This window comes from Alternaria burnsii (genome assembly GCF_013036055.1).
Source record: "Alternaria burnsii strain CBS107.38 chromosome Unknown 750, whole genome shotgun sequence".
Classification (NCBI taxonomy): Eukaryota; Fungi; Ascomycota; class Dothideomycetes; order Pleosporales; family Pleosporaceae; genus Alternaria; species Alternaria burnsii.
In genome coordinates this window covers 828,883-852,606 of record NW_024066108.1, presented here as the reverse complement: position 1 = coordinate 852,606, position 23,724 = coordinate 828,883, and the positions used below count along the sequence as shown (strand labels likewise).

Here is a 23,724-nt window from a genome sequence, read left to right as displayed (position 1 = left end):
GACGTTTTGCGCCGTTTGTGGTGTCTTAATGTATCACTGACGTTGCATTGCGTAGCTTAGCGTGTGATAATAGTGGATCTCGACTATAGAGCTTCCTAATACCACAATACCGACAGTGCTTGACTACAGATCTGGTTGCAGGCCCGAATGCCGGGCAATAGGGAGCGATCGGACAGCAGCTCTTGCTGAGAAGGATGAGAAGGAATTGCGGCGTGGCGGCGTAGCGACCTCAACAAGACGATGAGCCGACGTGGAAGGGATGCCCTTAGTAAGTGGCTGGATCCAGCCCGAAACAATACAGGTAATATGCAGACGCAAGAGTTGATAAATCGATAGGATCGCATGTATCTGCAGACATCTGTACACGTCGTAACTGCAACCCACTTAAAGAGAGCGAATGAATCCTAGTACCCCTTCAACAACACTTTCCGGCTGCTCTTGTTGAGGCCAATGTCCTGCACCTTGGATGAACCGGATCCCTCTAAAGTCGGAGCATGACTCGGGATAGGCCTCGATAGCCCCAGGTTGCTGGTAGTTGCCCCAGTCCTTAGCGCCTGAGATGAAGGTACTCGGACATTCGATCTTCTTGCCCGCGAATAGGTGGAGGTCTCTCATATTGTTCGGATCAGTGGTAATTCGGTAGTAGTTGAGGCCACCTTGAAAGCCTGTTCGTGACCATTCTTGGACGTAGACTGTCAAATCCCGATCAGGCATCCACCGTTCGGTTGCCGAGCTATCTTGGTTGACCATCATGTCAGCGATGGTATCAGGCATTGACTTGTGCAACGGCATAACGTAGTAGTTGGGTACTTTAGCCATCTCTTCAGACGTCCAGCTCTTAAGAGGGTGAGGCGAGTTCTCTTTCCAGTCAGCTGACTTGACATGAAGATACCCTCTGAGAAAAGCATGCAATCCTTGGCTTGGGTTTAGCCAATCGCCTGCAGCTCTATTGGTACTGTTGTACCACTTGTAATGTTTCCTCGGCACAGGCAGATTTGCCAGCTCAGCGTGGATGTCCGGCTGTGGCGCGTGTCCGTCAGTCTCACCGTCACCGTGGGCTATATCGAATGGCAAGAGCGCGGGCGCTTTAAAAGGATGACTCATCATGACAACGCTCTTGAAGAAATCCGGACGCATCAAAGCACACATGCTTGCAGTGACGGCACCAAAGTCGTGGCCAACAATGCACTTGACCTCTCGATAACCCAGAGCATTGACCAGGGTCACGACATCGCGAACCACGTTGGTCAGAGCAAACTGCGATAAGTTTGTGTTGGAGTAGGAAGAGTTGTCCCAACCAGTTGTTCGCCCGTATCCTCGCTGATCAAAGGTTACCACATAATAGCCTGCCTCAGCGATAGGCACCATGACCTTCCTCCAAGAAAAGGCGAGTTCTGGGAAGCCATGACATAGAATTATCAGAGGCTTATCCCGTTGCAGAGTATAGCCAGCTTCGAGTGTGTGAAAAGTAAGGCCATTGGAGGGGCAGTAGACGTAGTTCTCGACGATACCGTCTGGTAGTGGCAGAGGCGGAAGGCGCGACGCTGACGACGCCATACTAAGAAAATGCTACACGTATGCAGATCAAGACAAGGTGTGAGCAATGACAGGCGTGAGGTGTGGTATGTTTTCACGTGATCCCTACTTGATAGAAAGGCAAGCTGGCCATGTTGGCAACCTTGGAAATCGTCACGATGCTATTAGCGCGGGGAAGATATGCGGCCTTGGCGATCTCGCATCGTTGAGTGGGCCAGTTCGGCGATCATAGAACCCACATAGGTTCTGACGCAAACATGTGCTTTAGATGCTGTCAATGTTCAAGTCGAGTGTTGTTCAAGATGGAGCTGCCTTGATTCTGTCGTAGTACGTTGCTGCCTTTGCGACGTGTGACTGGCAAACGGCGATGACCGGCCAGTGAGCATGCTATGCTTTGGAATATATTCGCGAATCAAACCGCGGACCCCAGCCGGCGCTACGACGGCTTCGTGGAGATATCGCATACGTCAGTGGCGCCGGACATGGAACTGGCCAGATTGGTGCTGGTGCTTCGACAGGGCCACTAGCTGGAGAGGTACAAATCAGGGACCGTGTGGTGCAAAGCGTCAGGAGAAGTGCGTGCGCGTTTGCAGGATGGACAAGAGTGTAGACAGGGAGTGAGGGCGAAAATAAACAAAACACAGCTGCGTCTGAGGCACGTCTAGACCGCATCTGGCAGGGCAAAGCCACGCTGTCCCTGACACACGCGACAGCCTCACCCTCGACAACGACGCATGTTTGGCGTCTGGATGAGACGGTGAAGCGTTTGGCACTTTTTTTTTGCGACGGTAGCAAATGGCGCCGGCGCGAATCTTACCTTTGCGGCGCCAGCAGGTCGGCCTAAGCTTTTGAGATGTCCGGGAAGATGACGATCCTCTTACTTGTTTTGCTAGCTACAACAAGTCGACTCCGCCCAGATGCGTCTTCGAGCCCTTTTCAATTTCCAGTCCCTCCACACGTGAGAAGACCCCAACTCACCTGCGCCCTGTGATTTGTTTTTTCTTTCGGTGGTTTGACGCGAGTAGCCGTCCTCTCTCATTCACTTCAATCAATCCGCACGGTTCCGCCCTGCAGACGTGACATCATCTCGACGACCCTTGCTGCATCTCCGAAGCCACCACACCCTCGCATGCACACGGAAATGCAGAGCCAGTCGCAACTGCCGTAATCTCTAATTCACCACACCACAATGTTCGGGAAACGACGACGGGCAGCGTCCAATCCGGTAGGTACTCGCCTTGGGTGCGCGCGCAAACCTCGTGTCGCGCTCAGCAGGCCCTCTGGCGACGCGATGCTAACAATTCTTGCCCGATGCAGCCCCAACGAGCCCCTCCACCCAGCGCATCCGCCTCGCTTGCCGCCTCCAAGGCTTTTATAAAGAATGCCGAATCCCATGGCGACCTCTCGTCTGCAGCCGCCGCTGCCGCCTTGCGCACCCACGTAACCACGCCGACTCCCGTGGGCGAGACAGTCACGAAGCGCATGGTGCGCCGCGGCTCACTGTCGTCAAACGGCAGCTTCTCGAGACAGCAGCCCGGTGCCCCTGGCCTGCGCCGACAGTCGAGCTCAGGCTCCATGACAGAGCGCTCATTCCGCGCGCCATCGCCTGGCCGAGGGAGCCCAGCTGACACGGATGCGCCGCCAGTCCCGCCAGTGCCAAAGAACATACAACAGCAGGCAAGTGTCGTCCATCGGCGTGCGTCCAGCCTGGAGCCCACGTATCGAGGAGGATCACCAGCACCAGCAGGAGGCAGAGGCCGAGGCGTCAGCCTGGATAGGGGCGCCAACCCCGTCGGGAGAGGCCAACGGCCTGCTAGCCATCTTGCCCAAGTATCCGAGGAAGACGACGCCTCGCGATCTGTAAACTTCTCCCGCCCAATGTCTCCAGGCGCAATAGGCACACGCCAAAACCCCTCGCCTCCATCTAGCAAAGGATGGTTCGGTGGCCCGGTTGTAAACCAAGAGGCAGTCCAACGCATGGCCTCGACATCGCGACCCAAGACATCTAGTGGCGTCTCCAGCTATGATCTCCAGAACGCTCAACGGTCCGTCCAGAATGCTGCTGAACGTCCAGTCAAGACACACCAGTTATCACAGGGCGTTCAGGGCGCAAGACTGTCGAGCGGCAGTATGCGTGCCAAGCCATCTGGATCTGCTGTACAATCGCAATCCTACCTGCCGCCGCGCGCTCCTCGTCCAGTCGATCCCAACTCGCCAGATGCCATCTATGATCCTTCGACGCGCAAGTTCATCCATAAGCAGGATGCCATGGCCCGTCACCGAGAGCTACACGAAGAGCCGGAGCCTGCGCCGCGGTACGTGTCACAGCACCTCGACACCTTCCACTCAGTCCACATACCTGAAAACCAGATGGGCCGGGGCTCACCAAGTCCTATACGCCACTATGTCCGACAGGAGCAACAAGCACCGCAGAGACGAGAAGAACCTGTAACGCAAGCTCTCGAACCGCAGTTCAACGCAGCTACCGAAACAAGACATTCTGGCGATTTCATCGATGCCGACTTCCCACCCCAGGAGCATGCAAACACCAGTCGCAAACTGGAAGACTCTGGTTATGGCACTATAGTTGGTCATGAAGACGATGTGCCTTCGCCCAAATTCGCTCCGAACCAGGATAGCTCATATCCTCGCCTGGCTACTCCAGTGACTACTCCAGCCAATTCGACACCTGCAGGTTCTGTTAGTGGCCAGGGCCGTGGCCGTCTTCCCGAGGCGCATGACCGGAATGCTTCACTGAGCCCACCGCGTACCGCCCATTTTGCAGCTGTACCCGTTGAACTTGCAGGCACCAAGCATGACCCGCTCCCGCGCTCAGTGTCCCCTGCAAAGTCTGTCTTGAAGAGCTCGCCTTCGGTTTCGCGCCGCGGCGGCTCGCCAGCGACTGCAAATGGACGTCTCTCCGCTCGTTTCGCTCCGAGCGAAGCATCTGACACTGGGTCTGATGACGGAGGCAGGAAGAAGAAGAAAAACGTTCGTGTTAGTTTTGAGGAAGAACCAGTACTACTGGGCAAAGCTACTGATACAGAGGCACCTCTCGGAGGTTCCGGTGCGCCCAAGTGGAGCCCCATAGCCGAAAAGGAGGATGAGTTCGAAGACTTCATGAAGCCACGCGCTGCTCTACCAGTGTTCGGTAGTATACGCGAGAAGGAGCGACGACCGCAGGAAAACATGGCTGAGAAGGTTACAGAGACGTTCCCTACTTCGAACGCCTCTAGTGACAACGCGCTTGGAAATATTGTCGCAGAGGACTTCGCCCAAAAGCATGCAACTCACAGCGACCCGCTACCTCCCGATGTCACTACTGTCGAAGGGAGTGGCTATGTGTCGGACTCCAGCGACTACTCAGACACCCATAGGCCCATGGAGACTTCGCAACAGCCACCTGCTCCGGAGCCGAAGTCATTGTCCGTATCACAAGAAGAGACAACATCAGCGGCGGCTCCCATCACTGAACAAGTCGTGGAGGTACCTAACATCGCACTCCAGCCCGCCACCCCTAGCCCGAACGAGAGGTCTGAACCCGTATATCAGAGCATGACGATACCTGGGGGTTGGGGCGAGGAAGTCTCTGAAGCTGAGAAGAAGACGGTTAACCCGACTTCCACGACGTCTGCGCCCGTCCTGGACTCAACAACGCAACAGCCGAAGTCTACTACCCAGGCGGAAGAATACGACGAGACCACAGACGATAACAGCAGCGTTTACAGTGACGCCTACGAAGATCTCTCTGATGGTGAAGGGTTCGGCAGCATCAACGCCCTAATGGAGAAGCCTGTTGCCGCGTCTTCTTCTGGGTTGATGTCTTCAAGATACGCAAATGCAGATGCCACAGACAAGGCTACTTCGAATCTCCAGCTAGACACCGCCGTGGACGACCACCGCGACTCAGATACTACACCAACGCAAGATTGGAACGCTGCTCAACAACATTGGAGCGGTCTCAATGCGTCTTTAAAGAAGCCAAACTCAGAGCTAGGGCAGACTCAAGCGCCCCCCGAACGAGCTTCACATGCTCAGGAGGTAATTTCTCGAGTCATGCAGGCTCCAGTCTCAGAAGAGATGGCAGCACCATCTTCCTCACGCGAGTATACACCAGATGCAAAACCAGAGCGCAAGGTCACAGCCATACCACCTCCACGGACTACTACTCCATCAGCTGATCAGTCTCCGGCAAAACCTCTCAAGTCTGCTTTGAAGAAGAGCCCTGCACCACAGCCGGCGCGCCCAGTTGAATCACAAGCTAGGACGACCCTGCGGACGGCTACGCCGAGGGAAGGTGCCTCTGAGACTCATATGAAGCGAACTATGCGAGGAGGTTCGGATCCGCCTTCGCGAGCAGGACCGCAGATGGGATCAACTATGCGGACGAGCATGCGGGGACCCTCAGACACGACTCCTAGAGCGCAGCCCCAGATGCGACAAAGTATGCGTTCAGCGGATGCCTCGCCGGCACCAAGCATGGGTCTAGCAGCGTCGCGACACAGTATGGTACCTATGGACACCAAACCTCCGCGAGGTGCTCTCCAAAAGAGGAACATCCCGCCTGCTGCTGCTGTCTCCAAGGGCAGACCACAGAGCATGCCTGCGGCAAAACCGATGGCTGCACCAGCACCTACATACGACAGTGACTCTGATGCTTCTGTAAGCAGTTTCCAACGCGAACGCGCCAGAAAGCGCGGAGGACGGGAGCAAGGTGGGCGCTATACAATGCGCGGCTCAATGAGACAAGAACCTGCACCCACTATGCGAGCAAGTGCTCCGGCACCTAAGCAAGTCCGGGCAATTTCTCCACCAGCCACACCGTCCGCCATGCGAAGATCTATGCGGCCTTCTTCGCCAACGCCAGAACCAGTAAAGTCATCGAAGTTCAGCATTCGATCATTGTCGCCAATGGGAAGATTCCGCAGAGGATCTGATGTTCGTCCTTCGTCGCCTACACCGCCAATGCCCGTCTTCAACAAGCAGACACTGCCGCCTAAACCGTCTAAAGCGCCGAAACAAAAGGCACCACCTGCCAAGGCTTCGAAAGCTGCGTTCAAGAGTCGTTTCGCCGATTCAAGCGACGAAGAAGACGACGCTCGACCGTCTCGTTTCCAAAGTCGATTTGACGATTCGGACGATGATGAGCCTGCTGATTACACCCTGCCTCCAGGTTTGGCGCCAGTACGAGGGATTCCTAGAAAAGCGGGCGAAGAGGATGGCGACTCTACCGATCTAGAGGAAGAAGCGGATGATGAAACCACAAACGTTGTCCCTAAAGCCACACCAGTGACAAATGGTGCAAACGGTAACTCGGGCGCACAAGGTGCAGCCCTCTCCGCCGGCTCTTTGCGTGACAGCAAGCATGCGCCTTTGCCCTCGTTTGGAGATGCTGGCAAGAGCAAGTCGAAGCGTGGTTTCTTCGGCCTAGGAAAGAAGAAGACTAATGCTCAGCCACAAGCCGTTCAGGTGCAGCCCGAGCCAACGCAACACGCTCCAGCGTCTGATGAGATTCCTTTGCCACCCACACAACGCAACCGCGATCTGGGGTATCCCATGACGCCCATCGACGAGGACAAAGAATTCGGCGACCCAAGACCCACCTCTCCTCGATCGCCTAAACTACAACGTAGAAAGACTCCCGAATGGCCACTTCAACCTCCACCTGTCATTGGCACTGACGACCGTCCAATGAGTTCAGATGGTGTCACGGCTCGCAGACCGCGCTTCGCCAACCGACAGTCTAGCGCTATCTCCAATGTTTCAGCGCCCATTGTTGACGCCCAAGGCCGTTCCGTCTCCTACGGCCGAAGCGGAAAGAAGAAGAAGTTCCAAGGTCTAAGGCGGGTCTTTGGACTGAATGACTGAGCGAGTTTAGCTAGTGGCTAATTCGCGTTTGTAGAGTTATGAGAAGACACCAAGACCGCCCTATGGCTCCCACTACTCATGTGAAGAGCCATAGGCTGGAACACTCGTCATCTACAGCACCGAGCCGATCGCGCGTTTCCTTTGCATCTTTTGCTCGTGTTTCGAACAGATTGTTGGCTTGTCGTCGTTCCACTACACATCCACTATCACCGTCTCATCTTTGAGCACGACCCACGAACATATCAGTTTCTCTTTTCCAATATACACACTGTGCTGTACTTGGCTGTTTTCCTTTTCCTTTTCCTTTCTCTCCCCTTCAGCTGGCGGCTTGCGTGATGCAGGCAGGGCTTCTCGGGAAGAACAATGATACCAGTTTCCTTTTTTGTTCCATGTCTCTCTGGCGATGCCGCGACATATATGCGCATCTGCCGCAATACCCTTCGCTTTAGATTCAAGCTTGAATTTTCCTTGCACGACGAACTGATCGTGTTTGATGTACGCTTATGTTGGATCGAGTCGAGCAGAGGGATCGGGAATGTGACGTAGATAATTTCTAATGGAACTTGCATTGCCTTATCAGCTGTCTGCTCGTAGATATTGTGCCTCACTTTGTGACTTGTTATCGATTGAGCATATCTGCATTCTTCTCTGGAAGAGTATGTGAGTGCATTGGAGCGGCTGACATCTGAAGAGCATGCACGTATATGAGCAGCCATGCGATATACGAGATGCAAGTGTAAACAATTGTAACAAGAAAGAAATCATTTCAAACGATTGAGAGACTATATGGCTATTGCGAACACAGAAAATGAACGTAAGATAGCGACACTGAGCAAGCTATCCTGTCACGGTGTCACAACAGGAAGGGTATAGAACATGGATCTCGAAGGACCTAATCTCAATTCCGCTCGCTGTCATATCCTCAGTTACTTCTCTGCATTCATCCTCTTTGCATACCTCACTCTCCCCCTTAGTACTTTGGCTTGAAGGGCAACGTCGACATCTGTGCCCCTACTTCGGCCTCAATACCAAACAACCTATACAGCCATTTGATGATAACAAAGAAGCTCTCCGGCTCTCCCATGTGCTTGATACCCGTTATAAACCTCGCTTCCTTGGGCGCACCATGTTGCAACGCAAGATAATAATCGTCGATTGGGAAAATCTCATCCTCAGTTCCATTCACCAACAGCAATCTCGAACATGTTTGCTTGTCCAACGTGCCGTCGTTTAGCAACGAGAACTTGTTCATAGCTTCCTTTTTGAAGGCTTCGACGTCGTTTCCGTAACCCCATTTGTATGCGAGTGTGTTGGCAAGATCAAAGGGGTACTCGAGGTGATTTACATTGTCGAGCCATTCGCGCTCAAACATGTAGTGGCAGCCTCCTCCTAATGCTACGACGCCAGCCAGACGATCTGCGTGTGTGTGAGCGACGCGGATGGCGTAGTAGCCGCCGGTACTAAATGCCCAGATGGCAACTTTCTTTGCATCAAGACGCTCTTGTGTGGCTATCCAGTCGAACAGTGAACTGTAGAGACGGTCTGGGGATGTGGGGTCCGATGCGGTAGCGGGACAGTCTCCAGTACCGGGTATCTCCAGAACGATAGTGGCTACGCCTACACGACGCCAGCCTTCCATCCAGACGGCTAGCTCAGTACGGTAGCCGTCGAGGCCAGTGAAAATGATGACGGTGGGTACCGGGTTTTCTTTTGAGGCGCCTTCGGGGACGAGGTGGTAAACGGGTATGTGTTCTCCTTCGTCTTGATTGCGATGTTGATGTGGGACCATGACTTCGTGCACAGGATGCGGACGCATTCCTAGGCCCTTGATGCAGACTTCTTTGCCTAGTTTCCATGCTTCGCGTTGAACATCGCTGCGTGGCGCAGGGAAGCGGCTGATGCGGTAAACAGCGCTGGAACGGAGGTAGTATTCTGATGCCTTCTCTTTCTCGCCGTTCTTCTCAGCCTCTTCGGCTATCGATTTGAGCTTCTCGGCTTGCGGGAAGTAGATTTTGGCGTATTCGTCCCAGTTGTAGGGCTCTTTCATGTCTCTGGATTTCATCTCTTCTACTATCGGCTCAAAATCGGAGGCTGTACCAAACATGAAGGGGTAGACGCCCATCTCTGCCTGTGATGTATCAATAAACTTAATTCAACATGGTTGCAGCTGTCGCATCTATGTTATTGAGTGACGAGTGGTGAACATACAGGCTTCTTCCACTTCGTCTCCCAAAGCTGTTCGTAAGACTCATGATGCTTTGCCGGAGTCTTCAGCTTCTCTTGGATAAAGAAGTTCCCCCCTGGTGCTGCCATGCTTGAATCAGTCTTCTCTTGTTATTATATGTGTTTATCTTCTTTCTTTGGCGAAATGTGTATCCTAAATCGTAGTAAGATCTTGACGAGAGATGAACGGCTAAATTGAAAACACAAACTTAGGACTCAGCAATAGATCTTCAAGTCTCATATATAATCTATGAATCTATTCATAGACCTCCTGTTCGGCACAAGTTCTCGTGGCAACAATGTTGCGGCAATGGTGCGGTCCGCCGCCGTTCGGGGATAAAACGTCATGGTCCGTGAGCGGGGAGCCGAAACCTCAAGCCCATTATCTTTGTACAGGACGCGATTGCGCCAGCGTTCATTGGAGATGAACTCGCGATATCTTCGAATTGTACAGTAGCTGGCTTAGAGCGCGATTCTATATATATACAACGCGATGTCTTGTCTAAGAGCACCACGAGTGATAGCAGTTCGTATCATAGAGATGATGTGATCGCGAATCTAGTACACGAACCATCTATGAATTGACGAGGAGGCATCAAAACGATGAGATGTATGTCGCACCAGTGAGTATTCCAAATGAATCTACTGCGGACTTTTTAAAGCACTTGCAGGATAAACACGCTGGTAGTGTGTACGTTTGGTATTGAACGTGAAAATATTCGGGACAATTCAGAGAAAAAGAGTTTCCTACATTCTTGCAGAGTCGTTCATGTCTTCATCTTCATTTATCTTGGCTAAATCGTTCGTGAAACGTGCCTCATGATCCGTACCCATGTCCTAACCATCCCATACGCCGGTAATGCTACTTTGAATCTACTTGTGTGCTGCATCGCATTAGCAAGCTGTGGACAACTTCAAAGCTTTATGTACTTACGAATGCCCTCAGTGGGCTTGGGGGTTACGTCGACAACCTCCGCGGCGGGCTTCTTGACCTCAACGATGTCCTTCATAAAGGGGAAGGTGAGCACCTCCTTGATGGAATAGTGGTCTGTCAAGAACATGACTAGACGGTCGATACCCATACCCCAACCACCAGTGGGCGGCAGACCGTACTCGAGCGACTGACAGAATGTCTCGTCAATGAGTTGTGCTTCGTCATCACCAGCGGCCTTCTGGTTCGCTTGCTCTTCCTGTATAACCGTAAGTATTCATATTATCAACGTACCTGCCTCAAACTTACGAATCGCAGACGTTGGTCAAATGGATCGTTCAACTCAGTGTAGGCGTTGCAGATCTCCTTCTTACATACGAATGCCTCAAAGCGCTCGCAGAGACCAGGGGTATCGCGGTGGTATTTGGCAAGTGGTGACATGACCTCGGGGTGACCGATGATGAATGTAGGGTTTATAGCAGTCTCCTCGATAAACTCACCAACCAACTTGTCGATCATTCTTGAGTTGGTGCGAGGCTCTGAGCAGTCGACATTGACCTTCTTGAGCACCTTCTTGAGGAACTCGTTGGTCTCGGCAGTGTGTAGCTGGTCTGCTGGTGGGAACTTCTCACCAGTAGCCTCTTCCAATGCGGGTATCATTTCGACTCGCCTCCATGGCCTTGCCCAGTTGACGTTGTAGATCTCGCCGTCCTGAGTATGGTAGACCGTCTCGTAGCTGCCAGTGACCTCCTTGACCAATTCACTGACGAGCTCTTCGGTCATGTTCAAGACGTCGTTGTAGTCGGCGTACGCCATATAGAATTCGCATGTGGTGAACTCAGGGTTGTGGGTGAGATCGATACCCTCGTTACGGAATTGACGGCCAATCTCGTATACCCTCTCAAGACCTCCTACTACGAGTTCCTTGAGGTATAGCTCGGGCGCGATACGCATGTAAAGCTCCATGTCGAGTTCGTTGTGGTATGTCTTGAAGGGTCGTGCAGTCGCACCACCAGCAATCTTGTTCATCATAGGTGTCTGAACTTCCAGGAAGTCTCGTTCGTCGAGATATTTGCGAACGGCCTTGATGATCTTGGAGCGAGTGATGAAGGTGTTGCGTGTCGAGTCGTTCATGATGAGATCGAGGAATCGGTTGCGGTGGCGTTGCTCCTGGTCCTTGAAACCACTATCACAGTATCAGTACTATGTTTACCTGAATCTACAACCGAACTCACAAGTGCTCCGTTGGCAACATTCTCAGGCAGGGAGTAAGAAGGATTACTTCGCGTGCGAAGATACTCAGCTCGCCCTCACCACCCTTCTTGGGACTTGTGCGACCTGGGAAGCCGATGACGCCGATGATGTCTCCACGCTGGATGTTCTCATGCTGCTTCTCAAAAGGTACGTCAGCCTTGGCTTCCTGTAGTTGACACATGACCTGAATCTTGGTGCCCTCAGCCTGGCCTGTAGATTGTTAGCTGTTAAAGGCATCATGTTGTGCCGTATACGTACAAACATAGAAGTGCAGCGCGTTGGAGGCGGAACGCTGTGTCATGACGCGGAGACCAATGCGAATCTCCTTATCAGGCTCGGTCTCTCCCTTCTTGAGGTGCGAGTAGTCGCGAACATAGTCGGGGAGCTTGTAGTTGGTGTGGAACTTGTGCGGGTACGGATTCGGTTGCTTGGAGGCACGAAGTGCGTTAATCTTGTTGGATCGGATTTCGAAGTATTGCTGTAGTATGTGAGCAATTGGATCGACAGAAATTTCAGGGTTGAAGGCGCACGTTTGGGTTCAATTCTTCGACATCGTCCTTCTTCTCCTTCTTGGTTTGCACCGGGAGCGCGGCTGCCTTCTCCTTCTTCTTCTCGTCCTTCTCACGCTGCTTCTGGCGACGCTTCAGTTCACTCTTGGAGATCTTCTCGCCAGTGACGGGGTCAGTGTGCAAGTCCTTGGCCTCGGCAGCCGGTGGCTGTGTTGCAGGTTGTTCGTCAGCCATTGTTGCGATGTTGGGGTGTTGCTCGTGTGGGCTGCGCGACGAGATACAATGCCCCGCCAAACTTTTCGATTTGACTCACCCCGCCTTCGCGTCGACTGCAAGCCACAGGAACAAAGTTTTTCCATCCGGCTTCTAGGACTCATGCTTCATGCCACATCGGTTTTCTTCTCTATTCATTGTAAACATATTGAGCACTTATTCCATATCGCTGCCGGATTTGGTAGATGTAGAGTCTCTGGCACTATGATTGTATCGATTCATCATGCGTACCCCGCATGCGATCAAGGCTTGACATAACAGAGCCCTTTTGATCACAGAGACGGAAAGATTGCAATTCTCACCTGGCCACGACATATCAAATGGACTCTGCAACGACACCTCGGTCCCTGTCTGTATCACGTTTCGAGTTGACGTTGGCTACATCTTATAACGCAACAACAAAAAGCTTTTGCATCGTCAATGTACTTCTTACCTGACTCAACGGAAGAAGTTCGTGTAGAAATTTCGTCACTCTCGTGACTCTGCCCAAATCAATCGGAATGAGGAACAGACCCACACGGTCATGCCCAGATATAGCATCCAAGGATCACCTAGTGGCCTCAATATGCGCAATGCGAAGACGCGCAGTATTGGGCATCTACGGCAGCAGATCTTGCATCACCTTAGCGACGGGATGAACAGTGGGAACAGATCATCTCCAGACCCTGTGGATCTTTAAGGCGATGTCACGGGAGGTCCCTGGATGTTCGTCACTTTTGACAGCTGTCTGTGTTGGGCGTCTATTGCGCAGTAATATCCGACCCAAAACCGACAGAAACCCCATCTCTTTCTTCTTGGCGCGCACGCCTTGCGAATTTCGATCGCTGAGATCCTGGGTAATACCTTGATTGTGCGGGGTTTCCACGCAATTCTTCTACCCATTTTGGCCTTCACTTCCACAACCACGGGCATGAAGTAGGCCCTAATGCTCTCCTGTTGAAAAGCCACATCATCTACCCACGATATCATCAAGCCTAGTAAATCATCTAGAATTAGTTACCATGGAAATCCGAACTGGGCGAACAATCCAGCAGATGTTACCATAGTGATTGGATTGGGCGACAAGCCGTATGGCCGTGACAATATTAGGAAATTCGAAGTTGTGTTCTGAAACACGCGTTGAAACATCAAACTTGGGGTATCATGAGGCTGGTGCCCGCTGCAAATGCGGTTAAGGCTGACCTGTGCATGTAGCTGCACGATATGTCGCCGTGCGCTCATGTCGCGTTCCTGATTTGGAACTCAGAACAAACTCGTATCGATCATTTTAGATGCAATGTCGCTTCTGCTCGGGACCGGTAAAACTGCAGCGCATTGCATATCCGGAAATACTCGGGTCCATGCCTTAGACAGCACTCTTGGAGCTTGCTGCTCGTCGCAGAGTGATCAGGTCTTGCCAATGTCGGAATGTGCCATCATAGTGACGATGGAAGGGTGTAGAGAAATATGGAAGCGCACGATAGGCTAAAGCAGGTACGACGATGATGAAACAGGAAAACATGGCGATGGAAGCGCGTACCTGCAGTATCCGACGTTGGACGGTAGACTAGCGGGGATAATTCTAGTACCAATATTACTGAGGTCGCAGAAGCGGCCACATGATGCAGATTCGGGGTATCAGAATGTTGTTTTTTCCCATGACGCGATGATCTCCACGCGTGACAGCTCGAGGGCGCTTGACTGCCGACGTGCTTTTGCGTTTGATCGATCAAGCAGGTACGATCTGTAGCCGCACCTTCCCGGAGAGTTAGTGGTCAGTTGATGCAACCATCTCGAAGTCTGGCCTCAAACAAGGCCTCGTGAGCACGCTGTTTGAAGAAGACTATCGAGCGGCATACGGTCCGCCTCCGAGACCCAGCTATCTGCAGCCTTGTGAGCTTCTAGCGTGTATCATATCGATAGCTTAGCCGCTCTACGTTCACGGAGTGGCTCTGACATCGAGAGCTGGGGGAGAGATCAAGGAGGCTACGTCATGTGTAACCACCCATCTTCGATCCCGGCGCCATGGGATGGACGGATGGCTAACTGCAGGCGAAGCATCATTGGAACAACCCTCGATCGCAGGAAGCCGTGCGATCGGACAAGTTGAAACGTCGAGAGGGGGATCCGGTGGTACGGCTGGGTTGTGCGTCAACAACGCGAAGACGCGTCTTGGGCAATAATCATGTTCAGCTGAGAAGTAGCCGATGACGACGCCGGGAAATATGGCGTGGGCATATCACAGCTTACTGCAGGGAAAGCAATATGAAGAGGACGTTTTTCACGAGTCGCGAAGCCTATCGATAGCTAGATAGGCGAAGATGCAGACAATCGATAGGAGGCTGCAGGCCAGCTGCAGACTCGTCAATCATAATGGGGAAAGCTAAGATTGAGACGCGGGCCGCCGAACTGGTGGCAGGCGGACGTGCAAAGCTGGAGCCCCTATTTCGCGTGACTCGGCCACCCGATGGCATGAAGACGATAAGATTTGCTAATTTGGGCATGGAGAGAGCCTGGGAGATGGGATCGGCCTGTGGGTCGAGCGCCATAGTGCCGCTACTGTGGTTGGGGAGTTGTGTGATGGTGGCGAGGATTCCGTGTTGTTTTGATTTTGCGTTGTTGATCAACAAACACGGAGTGTAAACATGCAAACTTCAACGTGGCAAAGACTCCGCAGCAGCGCCTCGCACCGCATTGCAAGTGCAGCGGTCTGGCAGAGGTGGAGCGTTACGTAGCTGCTAATCGTAGAGACCATTTCGTACCATTGTATGACTGCTTCACTTTGTCTTCGTGGTCTGCATTCTATTGGTAGGCAGGGCTAACGGGCTTCGCGCTGCAGGGCGTTACGAGGTAAATGGGTGGGTTGGGGGCACGGGCCCCGTGTCTTCCTGCCACACGGGCGAAAAGGCACCCTGCGAGAACGCGTCTTCTCCCATATACCACAGCATTCCCAGCCGATCGCTATCGAGCGCAAGAAGGGTCTCCTCATCGCTCGATCGCTCTCACTCTCCCCTTGTCATCGCATCATCAAGTTGTTGTCGCGCCTGCCGTGTTCCCGACTATACTTGCCTGCCGTGCGGAGGTAAACACGCGCGCATTGCGCCTTCGCTTCCCCAGTACACGATACAGCAAATCACCCTAGGCCACGCCGACAACACCAACCACGCTCTCTCCACCCTCCAGCCATCCTTTCTCCACCAGGACCCTCCATCACCAGGCCTTGTATGGAGCACCTAACGACCTCGGCCGTTGCTTGTTGAAGGTGGAATCACGGAACTTGGCCAACATCGTCACCATCGCGCCCCACGCCATCGCGCGCCTGCCGACAACATTGCAAGCATTCATACCACCCAAGCGCCAACACGCACTACCAACAGCACCAGCACCAGCATCGCGCTACAGCTATCGATTCAAGACTGCAAACATCTCCATGCCCTCTGCACCTGCCTAAAACACGACGACACGTCACGGGAGACATTACTGCCCGCCACCTGCACAGTCTCATACCAAAACACCCCGACTCACTTCAGACGCTTCCATCACGGGTAAACGTCTGCATTGAGACGCTCTCATTACGCGAACCATGGATTACGGATATTCGCCCAGTCGCGAATGTGGCACCATGCACTTTCCCTCACCAACCGGACCCCACAGCTATCGACTCGACAGCACCCACTTCTCCCATCTCCAGGAGCTCCGACGCTCTCTCTCGCGCTCACCATCAAAACAGTCGCGTTTTCAACTCCGCAACTCCGACACGCCCCGCTCTCCCATCTCTCCCCTCGCCATTGCGCGCGCATTCTCTCCCAAGGCGCTCAAGGTCACAAGCCCTCTCGCGGATTTCCCTGAGTCACCACTGGCGCAAGCCGCCCCAGCCAACAAGAAGAAGTTCTCCCTGCGACGCTCAGGCCCCTTCCGGTCATCACCGCGCACGCGCAACAGCAACTCCAAGAGCCCGCGTCGACGCGCCTTAGCCGAGTCTACCGACGTTGGCAACGCGACGCCCTTCATTACGCGACATTCACCCGGCCAAGAAAACACCCCCGCGCGACGACCGAGCGCAGAGTCTCCGGACACCATGGACATGGACAAGCGTCTCGAAGTAGACGACAAACCCATCAAGTTCGAGTTTGCGCGTCGCCCCGAATTGTCGCCCGCGCCTCCCGCAAAGTCGAGCCCACTCAAGCGCAACGATGGACTTATGAATCTCAACGGATCTCCCGGCAGCAGCCCTATGGCGAAACGCCGGAGTCTGCATGGCGTCTCGAGCCTCGGAAACGACTTCGAGAGCATATTCGACCCAACCCCCGCACCGCGCATCTCTGCTGATGAGAGCTCGCGCCCGTTCAACGACATGACCAACGGCTTTTGTTTCAACAGTTCACCTATCTCTGGCGCGACATCGCCCGTCCGTCGGACAACCTCATTGCGGAGGTCGACCCTGTCGCAGCGCTCCAACACTCCGCGCAAGCCAAGCCACGACGGTGAGTTCGCTATGCCTGGACCGGCTGCCTCCAAGACTCGCAACCGCATGTCGCTGGATAGCACCGTGAACCAATCGATACAAACCCCACCCATGCAGACGCCCTTCCGCAAGTCCACATTCGACGCCGGGCGCATGGGTTTGCCAACACCATTCCCTCGTGGTGGAGCCGGTGCAGCACAACCTCACCCATTATCACATGCGCACACGCCAGCATCTGCTTCCTCGAGCGTACATGGCACACCAATGGCCCCTCCCCGAGCTCCAGCCGTTCAATGGGGCGGCCCTGCATTCCCCGCGCCTCCGATGTCCGCTAACCCACATTTCTCCCGCTCACTACCGATCGGTATCGGGCGCCCATTTGCACCAGAAGGTGAGCAATCGTCGCAAGACTCATTCGACACACCCTTTAAGATTGCGCCGCCGGTACCTGTCGCCTTCTCTACTGGTCTCTTGTCCAAGAAGAACCGTAATGCGGACGAGCCAGCAGCAGGTGGCGTCTATGTCATGCCCGACACGCCATCGAAGCGCCAGTCGTTCCCTCCAGCTTCAGGAGACCGCACAGTCAACATTGACACACCCTTGGTCAAGAGGAGTGGCAGTCTCTTCGGCAATGAATCTCGACCACAGCATCAGTTTGGTACACCTAGCACGCCATTCAGTGCGAGTGTATCGAACGTATCAAAGTTCACAACAGACTCTTTCGGCAAGCGACCAAGCATCTTCGGTGGCATGGGCAGTACCATGCAACGCCGAGGCAGCTTTGTCAGTATCGACGGAGACAATGACGAAGATGTCCAGCCGGACACACAATCACCGACGGCGAACCGGATGGGTGACAGTCAATTGAGTGCGGATGACACACCACCTACCCCAACCAAACCCAGCAATGGATCTAGTCGTCGTTCCAAGGAGAGCAGCCTGCGTCGTAGGACGTTCCGCTCGCGCCCTTCTATTGGCCAAGATACGTTTGCAGTACCCGACAATGACGGTCGGCCGACGAGTAAGTACATATCTCATACAGATCTAGTTGATTTTCCGGATGAAGACAGCTCGTCAGAAGACGAGGAGTCCAAGTCAACGGTTAACAAGTCCCCTTCTGCGCATGCTCTCAGCGCGAATCAAAGTCGGATGTTGCGGCAAACCAATGCTGTGGCTCACCCTTTGTCTTTTTCGCGGCGGGTTGCCCGTACACCTCTTCAGTCACTGAATAGCGAGAGCAACACTAAATATTCTACAGCAGCCGGAAGTCTCTTTGGCGCGCCATCACCACACACCCCCGCGCATGAATCTTCCGCTCCCCCCGACGCGAGCAAGCTATCAATCTCCGGCAACAGACGGGGATCTTTCCCTTTCAACAGCAGCTTTGGCTCTTTCGCGCCTGCCACACCGACGACACCACGTGACTCCGGCTTCTTCGGCAGTGTCCAGGGCGCAATTCCCATCGGCCTGACAAAGAACGACGTGGATGAGTCCTTGAGTGAAAGGTTCCACGAGATCAAGCCTCTCGATGGCGGAGAGGGCGAGTTTTCCACAGTCTACCGTGTGAGCCAGCCGGTGAAGATCTCGCCGCTAAGGTCACCCGCTGGCAGCCAGGTATGGGTTGTAAAGAAGTCGAAGAAGCCGTACATTGGTGCAGGCGACCGCCAGAAGAAGATGCGTGAGGTCGATATCCTCTACGCTCTTCAAGGCCACGAGCATGTGTTGGACATCAAAACCCACTGGGAGTTTGACCAGCACCTATACATCCAGACCGAGTATTGTGAGGGCGGTAACTTGAGGAAGTACCTCGACACTGTTGGCTTTAATAGCCGTCTCGATGACTTCCGCATCTGGAAGATTCTGCTCGAACTTTCCATGGTATGTCTAAATATAGTCTTTGTTCGCAACACACCGCTAATCCTATTGCAGGGTCTCAAGGCCATTCACGACGCTGGCTATATTCATCTTGACCTTAAGCCCGCCAACATCCTCATCGACTTTGAGGGTGGACTCAAGATCGCAGACTTTGGTCTAGCGAGCCAGTGGCCAGCTCCAGCTGGTATCGATGGCGAAGGCGACCGTCATTACCTCGCACCCGAGCAACTCTCTGGCCGATTCGACAAGCCTGCCGATGTCTTTGCACTTGGCATGATGCTCGCTGAAATTGCTGGCAATTGTGTTATCCCCGAGAATGGCGACTACTGGCAAAAGCTGCGATCTGGCGAATTTGAGAGCGTACTTCCCAGCCTTACTTGGAGCGCCGACAGCAGCACCCTCAGTCGCGACGTCCATGGCGACCCAGTCTCTGAACAGGCAAGACCTTCCATGGATGGCTTCCTCATGTCGGACGCTGCTGAAGACTCGATGGCCTCCATTACGGTCAAGCCGGCCTCTAACCCTGAGGAGGAGCTGGCTCGCGCGCCTTCATTCATGGTGCAGCGCAACGACCCCAACTCTATGGACCATGTCGTCTACGCCATGCTGAACCGAGACCCCGAAATGCGACCAACTGCGGAGCAAGTACTCCAATGTTACGGTTGCCGGTGGGTCGAGTCAAGACGCCGAGCTGGTGCCACCATCTATGAGGGCAACTTCGGGCCCAGCGACGAAGTTCTTGCCACTTACACTGGTGATCACCAGGACAGTGTCTTCGAAGACATGATGGATATGAGCTAAGCGCTCATCCAATATCGTTTTCTTGTTCAACTCCGCTCCGTTTACTCCGCACAAACACCGTCTTGGTTACGACATGCATCTGCAGCCATCTTCTGAATGTCTTGCGATACTGTTGTACCTCGACATCATCAACATCACCACCCTTGTAACACTATTTCCACGATCTGGCGTTTTGAGATCGGAAAAAGGGCAAAAAGCACTTCTGATGCTTTAACGATTCGCTGTATCACGAGTCGCCTGTTTTTGTCTTTGGTTTCTTTGTACCTTTTCCTTTGTTCTTCATCACTGTTATTACGAGCTTCTGAACGTTACGGCCATGATATCTTGGGGCACTGGGCTGTCTCCCTCTTGGCGGGTTTTGGGTTTGGCTATTATACTTGGAGTTCTCTGCGTTGCATATGCATCCCCCCACGAGGATACCTTCGCAGCTGGAAAACAGCGCGAATGGGGGATCGGCGTTTTTTTTTCTTTGTCTTTGTGCATCATTGAACGACTGGTACGGCTTTTACTGTATCAACGTAGGAGGCTGGAGTCGAGATGGCTGGGTTGGGTTATGGCGGCGGTTGGTGGGACGGTTGGAAGGTGGACATCGGGGTTAATGTTCAAAGAGCAATATCACTCACGATCTTCATGACCCATTTTTAAAGTCTCTTGCTTGCGACGCGTGTGATGTGCCGTATGTATGCTGATATGGTTGTATGGTTTTCGGACCGTGCGATCAGGCGCTACTGCTATCAACTAACAAAATGAAGCCGCCCTCATAACCAGTTGCCATTGCCAACACGCTTCTGTATGAAGCGGACGCACTAGGCCTTAGGTATAGTCGCGTATGGATGCAGGCTCTTGCAGGTAGAGCTAGCCTTGAGGTGTAAGATGGAATGATAATTCGCATTGAACGGTTGGAAGCAGATTGAGCTCTTTATCTAAATAACAAGAACTGCTAGAGCTTGGCTTTATAAATATGTCTATGAACGCAAGAGGCACAGGGTCGTAAGTGTGACTGACAATAAGATGTGATGTTGGCCAACGGACTTGCATCAATGGATGTGAAGGAGTAGTAAAAGGTTCTTTCCATAATTGTCTTCTTTAGTGCTATCTCGTTTTACAGATCAATGTGAAACTACTTTGCGTTGGCGTCAGATTATGTTATGCCCTCTTATTTGTGCTTTTCCCCTTTGTTTCTGATTTTTTGGGAGAAGTTAATGTTGTGATTTGGGTCAGGAAAGAGCTGTGGTTGCGATCGAACCAATCCATGTAAATAAACCAAGGTTGGCGGATTTTATGAGCCAGCAAAGTCATCCACGTTCGAGAAATTACATCGAATAAGAACAGAAGCTTTTGGCTCAGATGCCTGCTTGGCTTATGCTCACTTGCTATTGAAATTATACCAGGCACGAAGCCGTCGCTGAAATTTGGACAAGACAATGACACTAGGTATGCACTTGCATCTCGACTATGTTGAGTTCTGGTGCCAGACTTGCATATGATCAGCCGAGTAGAACCCATAGGTATGGTTCCCAATTATCGACAGGTATAAGCTAAGCTTTTTAATATATGTGCAGGACATGGGCATGGAACCCAGGAATGCCATTCCTGCAGCAACCCCATTCGGCAATGCATCTCCGTCCCCGGGTTCGAACACGAAGAGATGAATCTAGCCTTCTGGTGCATTGTTCAAAGAATACCGGCAACGGAAACGGCTCGAGATACCCTAGCCGGTCCGGCCAAACTGTCGCGCCAAGAAGGCACCGCGGCTTGGTGCGCATCGGGAAGCAAGGAACATATGGTAAGCTGCATACAAAGTATCCTATACCTGTTTAGCCTACAATCTGCGCGAGAACAGCGTTCCTTGTTGAATAAGGTGTTATGGCGCGAACACATCACATTGGTAATCGGAATGTTACTCCGCGGGTGGAATTGGAGTTCAATGTGCGACTTCAAGGCGGGGTCGCGATATCCCCAACCCCACGGGGTCATTGCGCCTAGCTTCATCACCGGCCTTTCTAATCCTTGACTAATTGAGCGCCATCGGCCCTCTTCCATGATGCCATGCCGAATGTAGTCGACAGCGAGCCGCATGATGACGAAAATACCGCTATATGGATACATGCCGAGATAATCTAATTTTCAACAGGCCTAGAGACAAACGGTGAAGAGATTATCCGTGCGGAAACCATGTACTTCTTATACTGTGGCTGTCCCCAGAGTTTGGAGAGTTACAGTCGGTCAAACTCAATTCAAGATGCCATCTACCACCGTCTTCCTGGCTGCTAGTGCAGCAGTCAGCTGTGCTTTCGCGCAGACTGTACCCGAGTCTGCGCAGATCGTCGACCAGAAGAGCTTCAATGTTCTGCCAAATGTCCCACCGCCTTCCGGAGCTAATGCTTCAACGGTATGTATTGCATCTCGAGCAGCTCCATCTGACTTGGGATATCTAACAGTGCTATAGCTGTTTGTTTGGCCCGGTGTAACCGAAGAGTCTCTATCAGCCAAGCCCTTCCACATCTATGATGAGGAATTCTACGATGTCATTGGTGACAGCCCTTCGTTGACCACCATTGCAACCTCAGAGTCGGACCCCATCTTCCATGAGGCTGTCACCTGGTACCCTCCGACTGAGGAAGTTTTCTTCGTCCAGAATGCTGGTGCTCCTGCCGCGGGCACCGGACTGAACAAGTCTTCCATTATCCAGAAGATCCGTCTTTCGGATGCCGAGAAAGTGAGGAATGGAACCCTCGAGGCAGCCCCCGTGACCGTGGTCAACACCTCCAACCCACAGGTTATCAACCCCAATGGTGGCACTAACTGGAAGGGCAACATTATCTTCGCTGGTGAGGGCCAGGGTGACAACGTGCCATCCGCGTTGTATGTTATGAACCCTCTCCCACCGTACAACACGACCAGTAAGCATCTCAAATGTAATTCCAGAGTGCAACACGATACTGATCATCACAGCTCTTGTGAACAACTACTTTGGTCGCCAGTTCAGCTCGCTCAACGACTTGGTCGTCAACCCAACCAATGGTGATCTGTACTTCACCGACACTCTCTACGGATACCTCCAGGACTTCCGTCCTTACCCCGGTATGCGAGAGCAGGTGTACCGCTACAACTTCGACACTGGTGCGCTGACCGTTGTCGCCGATGGTTTTGGCCACCCCAACGGAATCACTATCTCACCTGATGGCAAGAAGGCCTATGTCTCCGATACTGGTGTTGTAGGCGGATTCTACGGTCTTAACCTGACTGCTCCTGCGTCGATCTACTCATACGATGTCTGCGAAGACGGCACCTTCGACAACCGCAAGACCTTCGCTTACGTCCCCGCTTTTATCCCTGATGGTATGTTCTTGGATGCGGGCATTAATTGTTGAATGCAGTCGCTAACATGTTCTGATAGGTGTACACACTGATTCCAAGGGTCGCGTTTACGCTGGTGCCGGTGACGGTGTATGGGTCTACAACCCTTCTGGCAAGCTCATCGGCAAGATCTACACTGGCGTGACAGCGGCTAACTTCAAGTTCGCGGGAGAGGGGCGCATGGTCATTACCGGACAGACCAAGCTGTTCTACGCCACTTTGGCCGCATCTGGCGCACCTATTCAGTGATCAATGGAACTTCCAACGTCGCCGCTTAGTTGATTACTGAGCTTATACCATAATGTGTTGCACTGCACAATTAGATAAGTAATGTAATTTGAAATACCAGAGCTCTAGACTTGAGAACCCTGGAAATCCTGCAGTGATAGTGATGCCCAAGAGGATTCCAAGATAACACGCCTTCTCTTGTCAGGTACGCGATGCCGAAGCTATACCATACCTAGTGTCTTGCAGGCCGCTGTTACATGGTGGCGTCTACTAAATATTTGTCTAAAGCCACCGGGTGTTGAACACGAATGCGCAAGGTAGTTCGCGACAGGTGCACGTGATGTTGGGCTTCCAGCAGGTATAAGGGGAAGCTAAGTCCACTGGAACCCGAGAGAAGGGCCGTAGACTACCAGTCGGCGTTA

The 23,724-nt window shown here is 52.9% G+C and overlaps 6 protein-coding genes across 6 annotated transcripts; 3 read left to right on the top strand and 3 right to left on the bottom strand.

Annotated features, from left to right (window-relative positions):
* Nucleotides 1–384: 384 nt before the first annotated feature.
* On the bottom strand, nucleotides 385–1,557 carry GT037_001673 (alpha beta-hydrolase; the record flags this gene model as incomplete). The annotated part of the gene is made up of 1 exon (XM_038926720.1): nucleotides 385–1,557. The coding sequence occupies one exon, from the start codon at nucleotides 1,555–1,557 to the stop codon at nucleotides 385–387; it is 1,173 nt and encodes a 390-aa protein (XP_038790012.1).
* A 1,168-nt stretch (nucleotides 1,558–2,725) lies between these two features.
* On the top strand, nucleotides 2,726–7,404 carry GT037_001672 (uncharacterized protein; the record flags this gene model as incomplete). Its single annotated transcript, XM_038926719.1, has 2 exons — nucleotides 2,726–2,761; nucleotides 2,854–7,404. 2 exons carry the CDS (start codon nucleotides 2,726–2,728, stop codon nucleotides 7,402–7,404), a joined length of 4,587 nt encoding a protein of 1,528 aa, XP_038790011.1.
* A 970-nt stretch (nucleotides 7,405–8,374) lies between these two features.
* Nucleotides 8,375–9,717, bottom strand: GT037_001671 (uncharacterized protein; the record flags this gene model as incomplete). Its single annotated transcript, XM_038926718.1, has 2 exons — nucleotides 8,375–9,532; nucleotides 9,613–9,717. The coding sequence occupies 2 exons, from the start codon at nucleotides 9,715–9,717 to the stop codon at nucleotides 8,375–8,377; spliced, it is 1,263 nt and encodes a 420-aa protein (XP_038790010.1).
* An 824-nt stretch (nucleotides 9,718–10,541) lies between these two features.
* GT037_001670 (lysyl-trna synthetase) lies at nucleotides 10,542–12,555 on the bottom strand (the record flags this gene model as incomplete). Its single annotated transcript, XM_038926717.1, has 5 exons — nucleotides 10,542–10,817; nucleotides 10,868–11,744; nucleotides 11,794–12,022; nucleotides 12,071–12,290; nucleotides 12,343–12,555. The coding sequence occupies 5 exons, from the start codon at nucleotides 12,553–12,555 to the stop codon at nucleotides 10,542–10,544; spliced, it is 1,815 nt and encodes a 604-aa protein (XP_038790009.1).
* A 3,601-nt stretch (nucleotides 12,556–16,156) lies between these two features.
* Nucleotides 16,157–19,714, top strand: GT037_001669 (membrane-associated tyrosine; the record flags this gene model as incomplete). The annotated part of the gene is made up of 2 exons (XM_038926716.1): nucleotides 16,157–18,916; nucleotides 18,968–19,714. 2 exons carry the CDS (start codon nucleotides 16,157–16,159, stop codon nucleotides 19,712–19,714), a joined length of 3,507 nt encoding a protein of 1,168 aa, XP_038790008.1.
* Nucleotides 19,715–21,956: 2,242 nt separating this feature from the next.
* Nucleotides 21,957–23,323, top strand: GT037_001668 (uncharacterized protein; the record flags this gene model as incomplete). Its single annotated transcript, XM_038926715.1, has 4 exons — nucleotides 21,957–22,106; nucleotides 22,164–22,617; nucleotides 22,670–23,056; nucleotides 23,115–23,323. The coding sequence occupies 4 exons, from the start codon at nucleotides 21,957–21,959 to the stop codon at nucleotides 23,321–23,323; spliced, it is 1,200 nt and encodes a 399-aa protein (XP_038790007.1).
* Nucleotides 23,324–23,724: the final 401 nt, after the last annotated feature.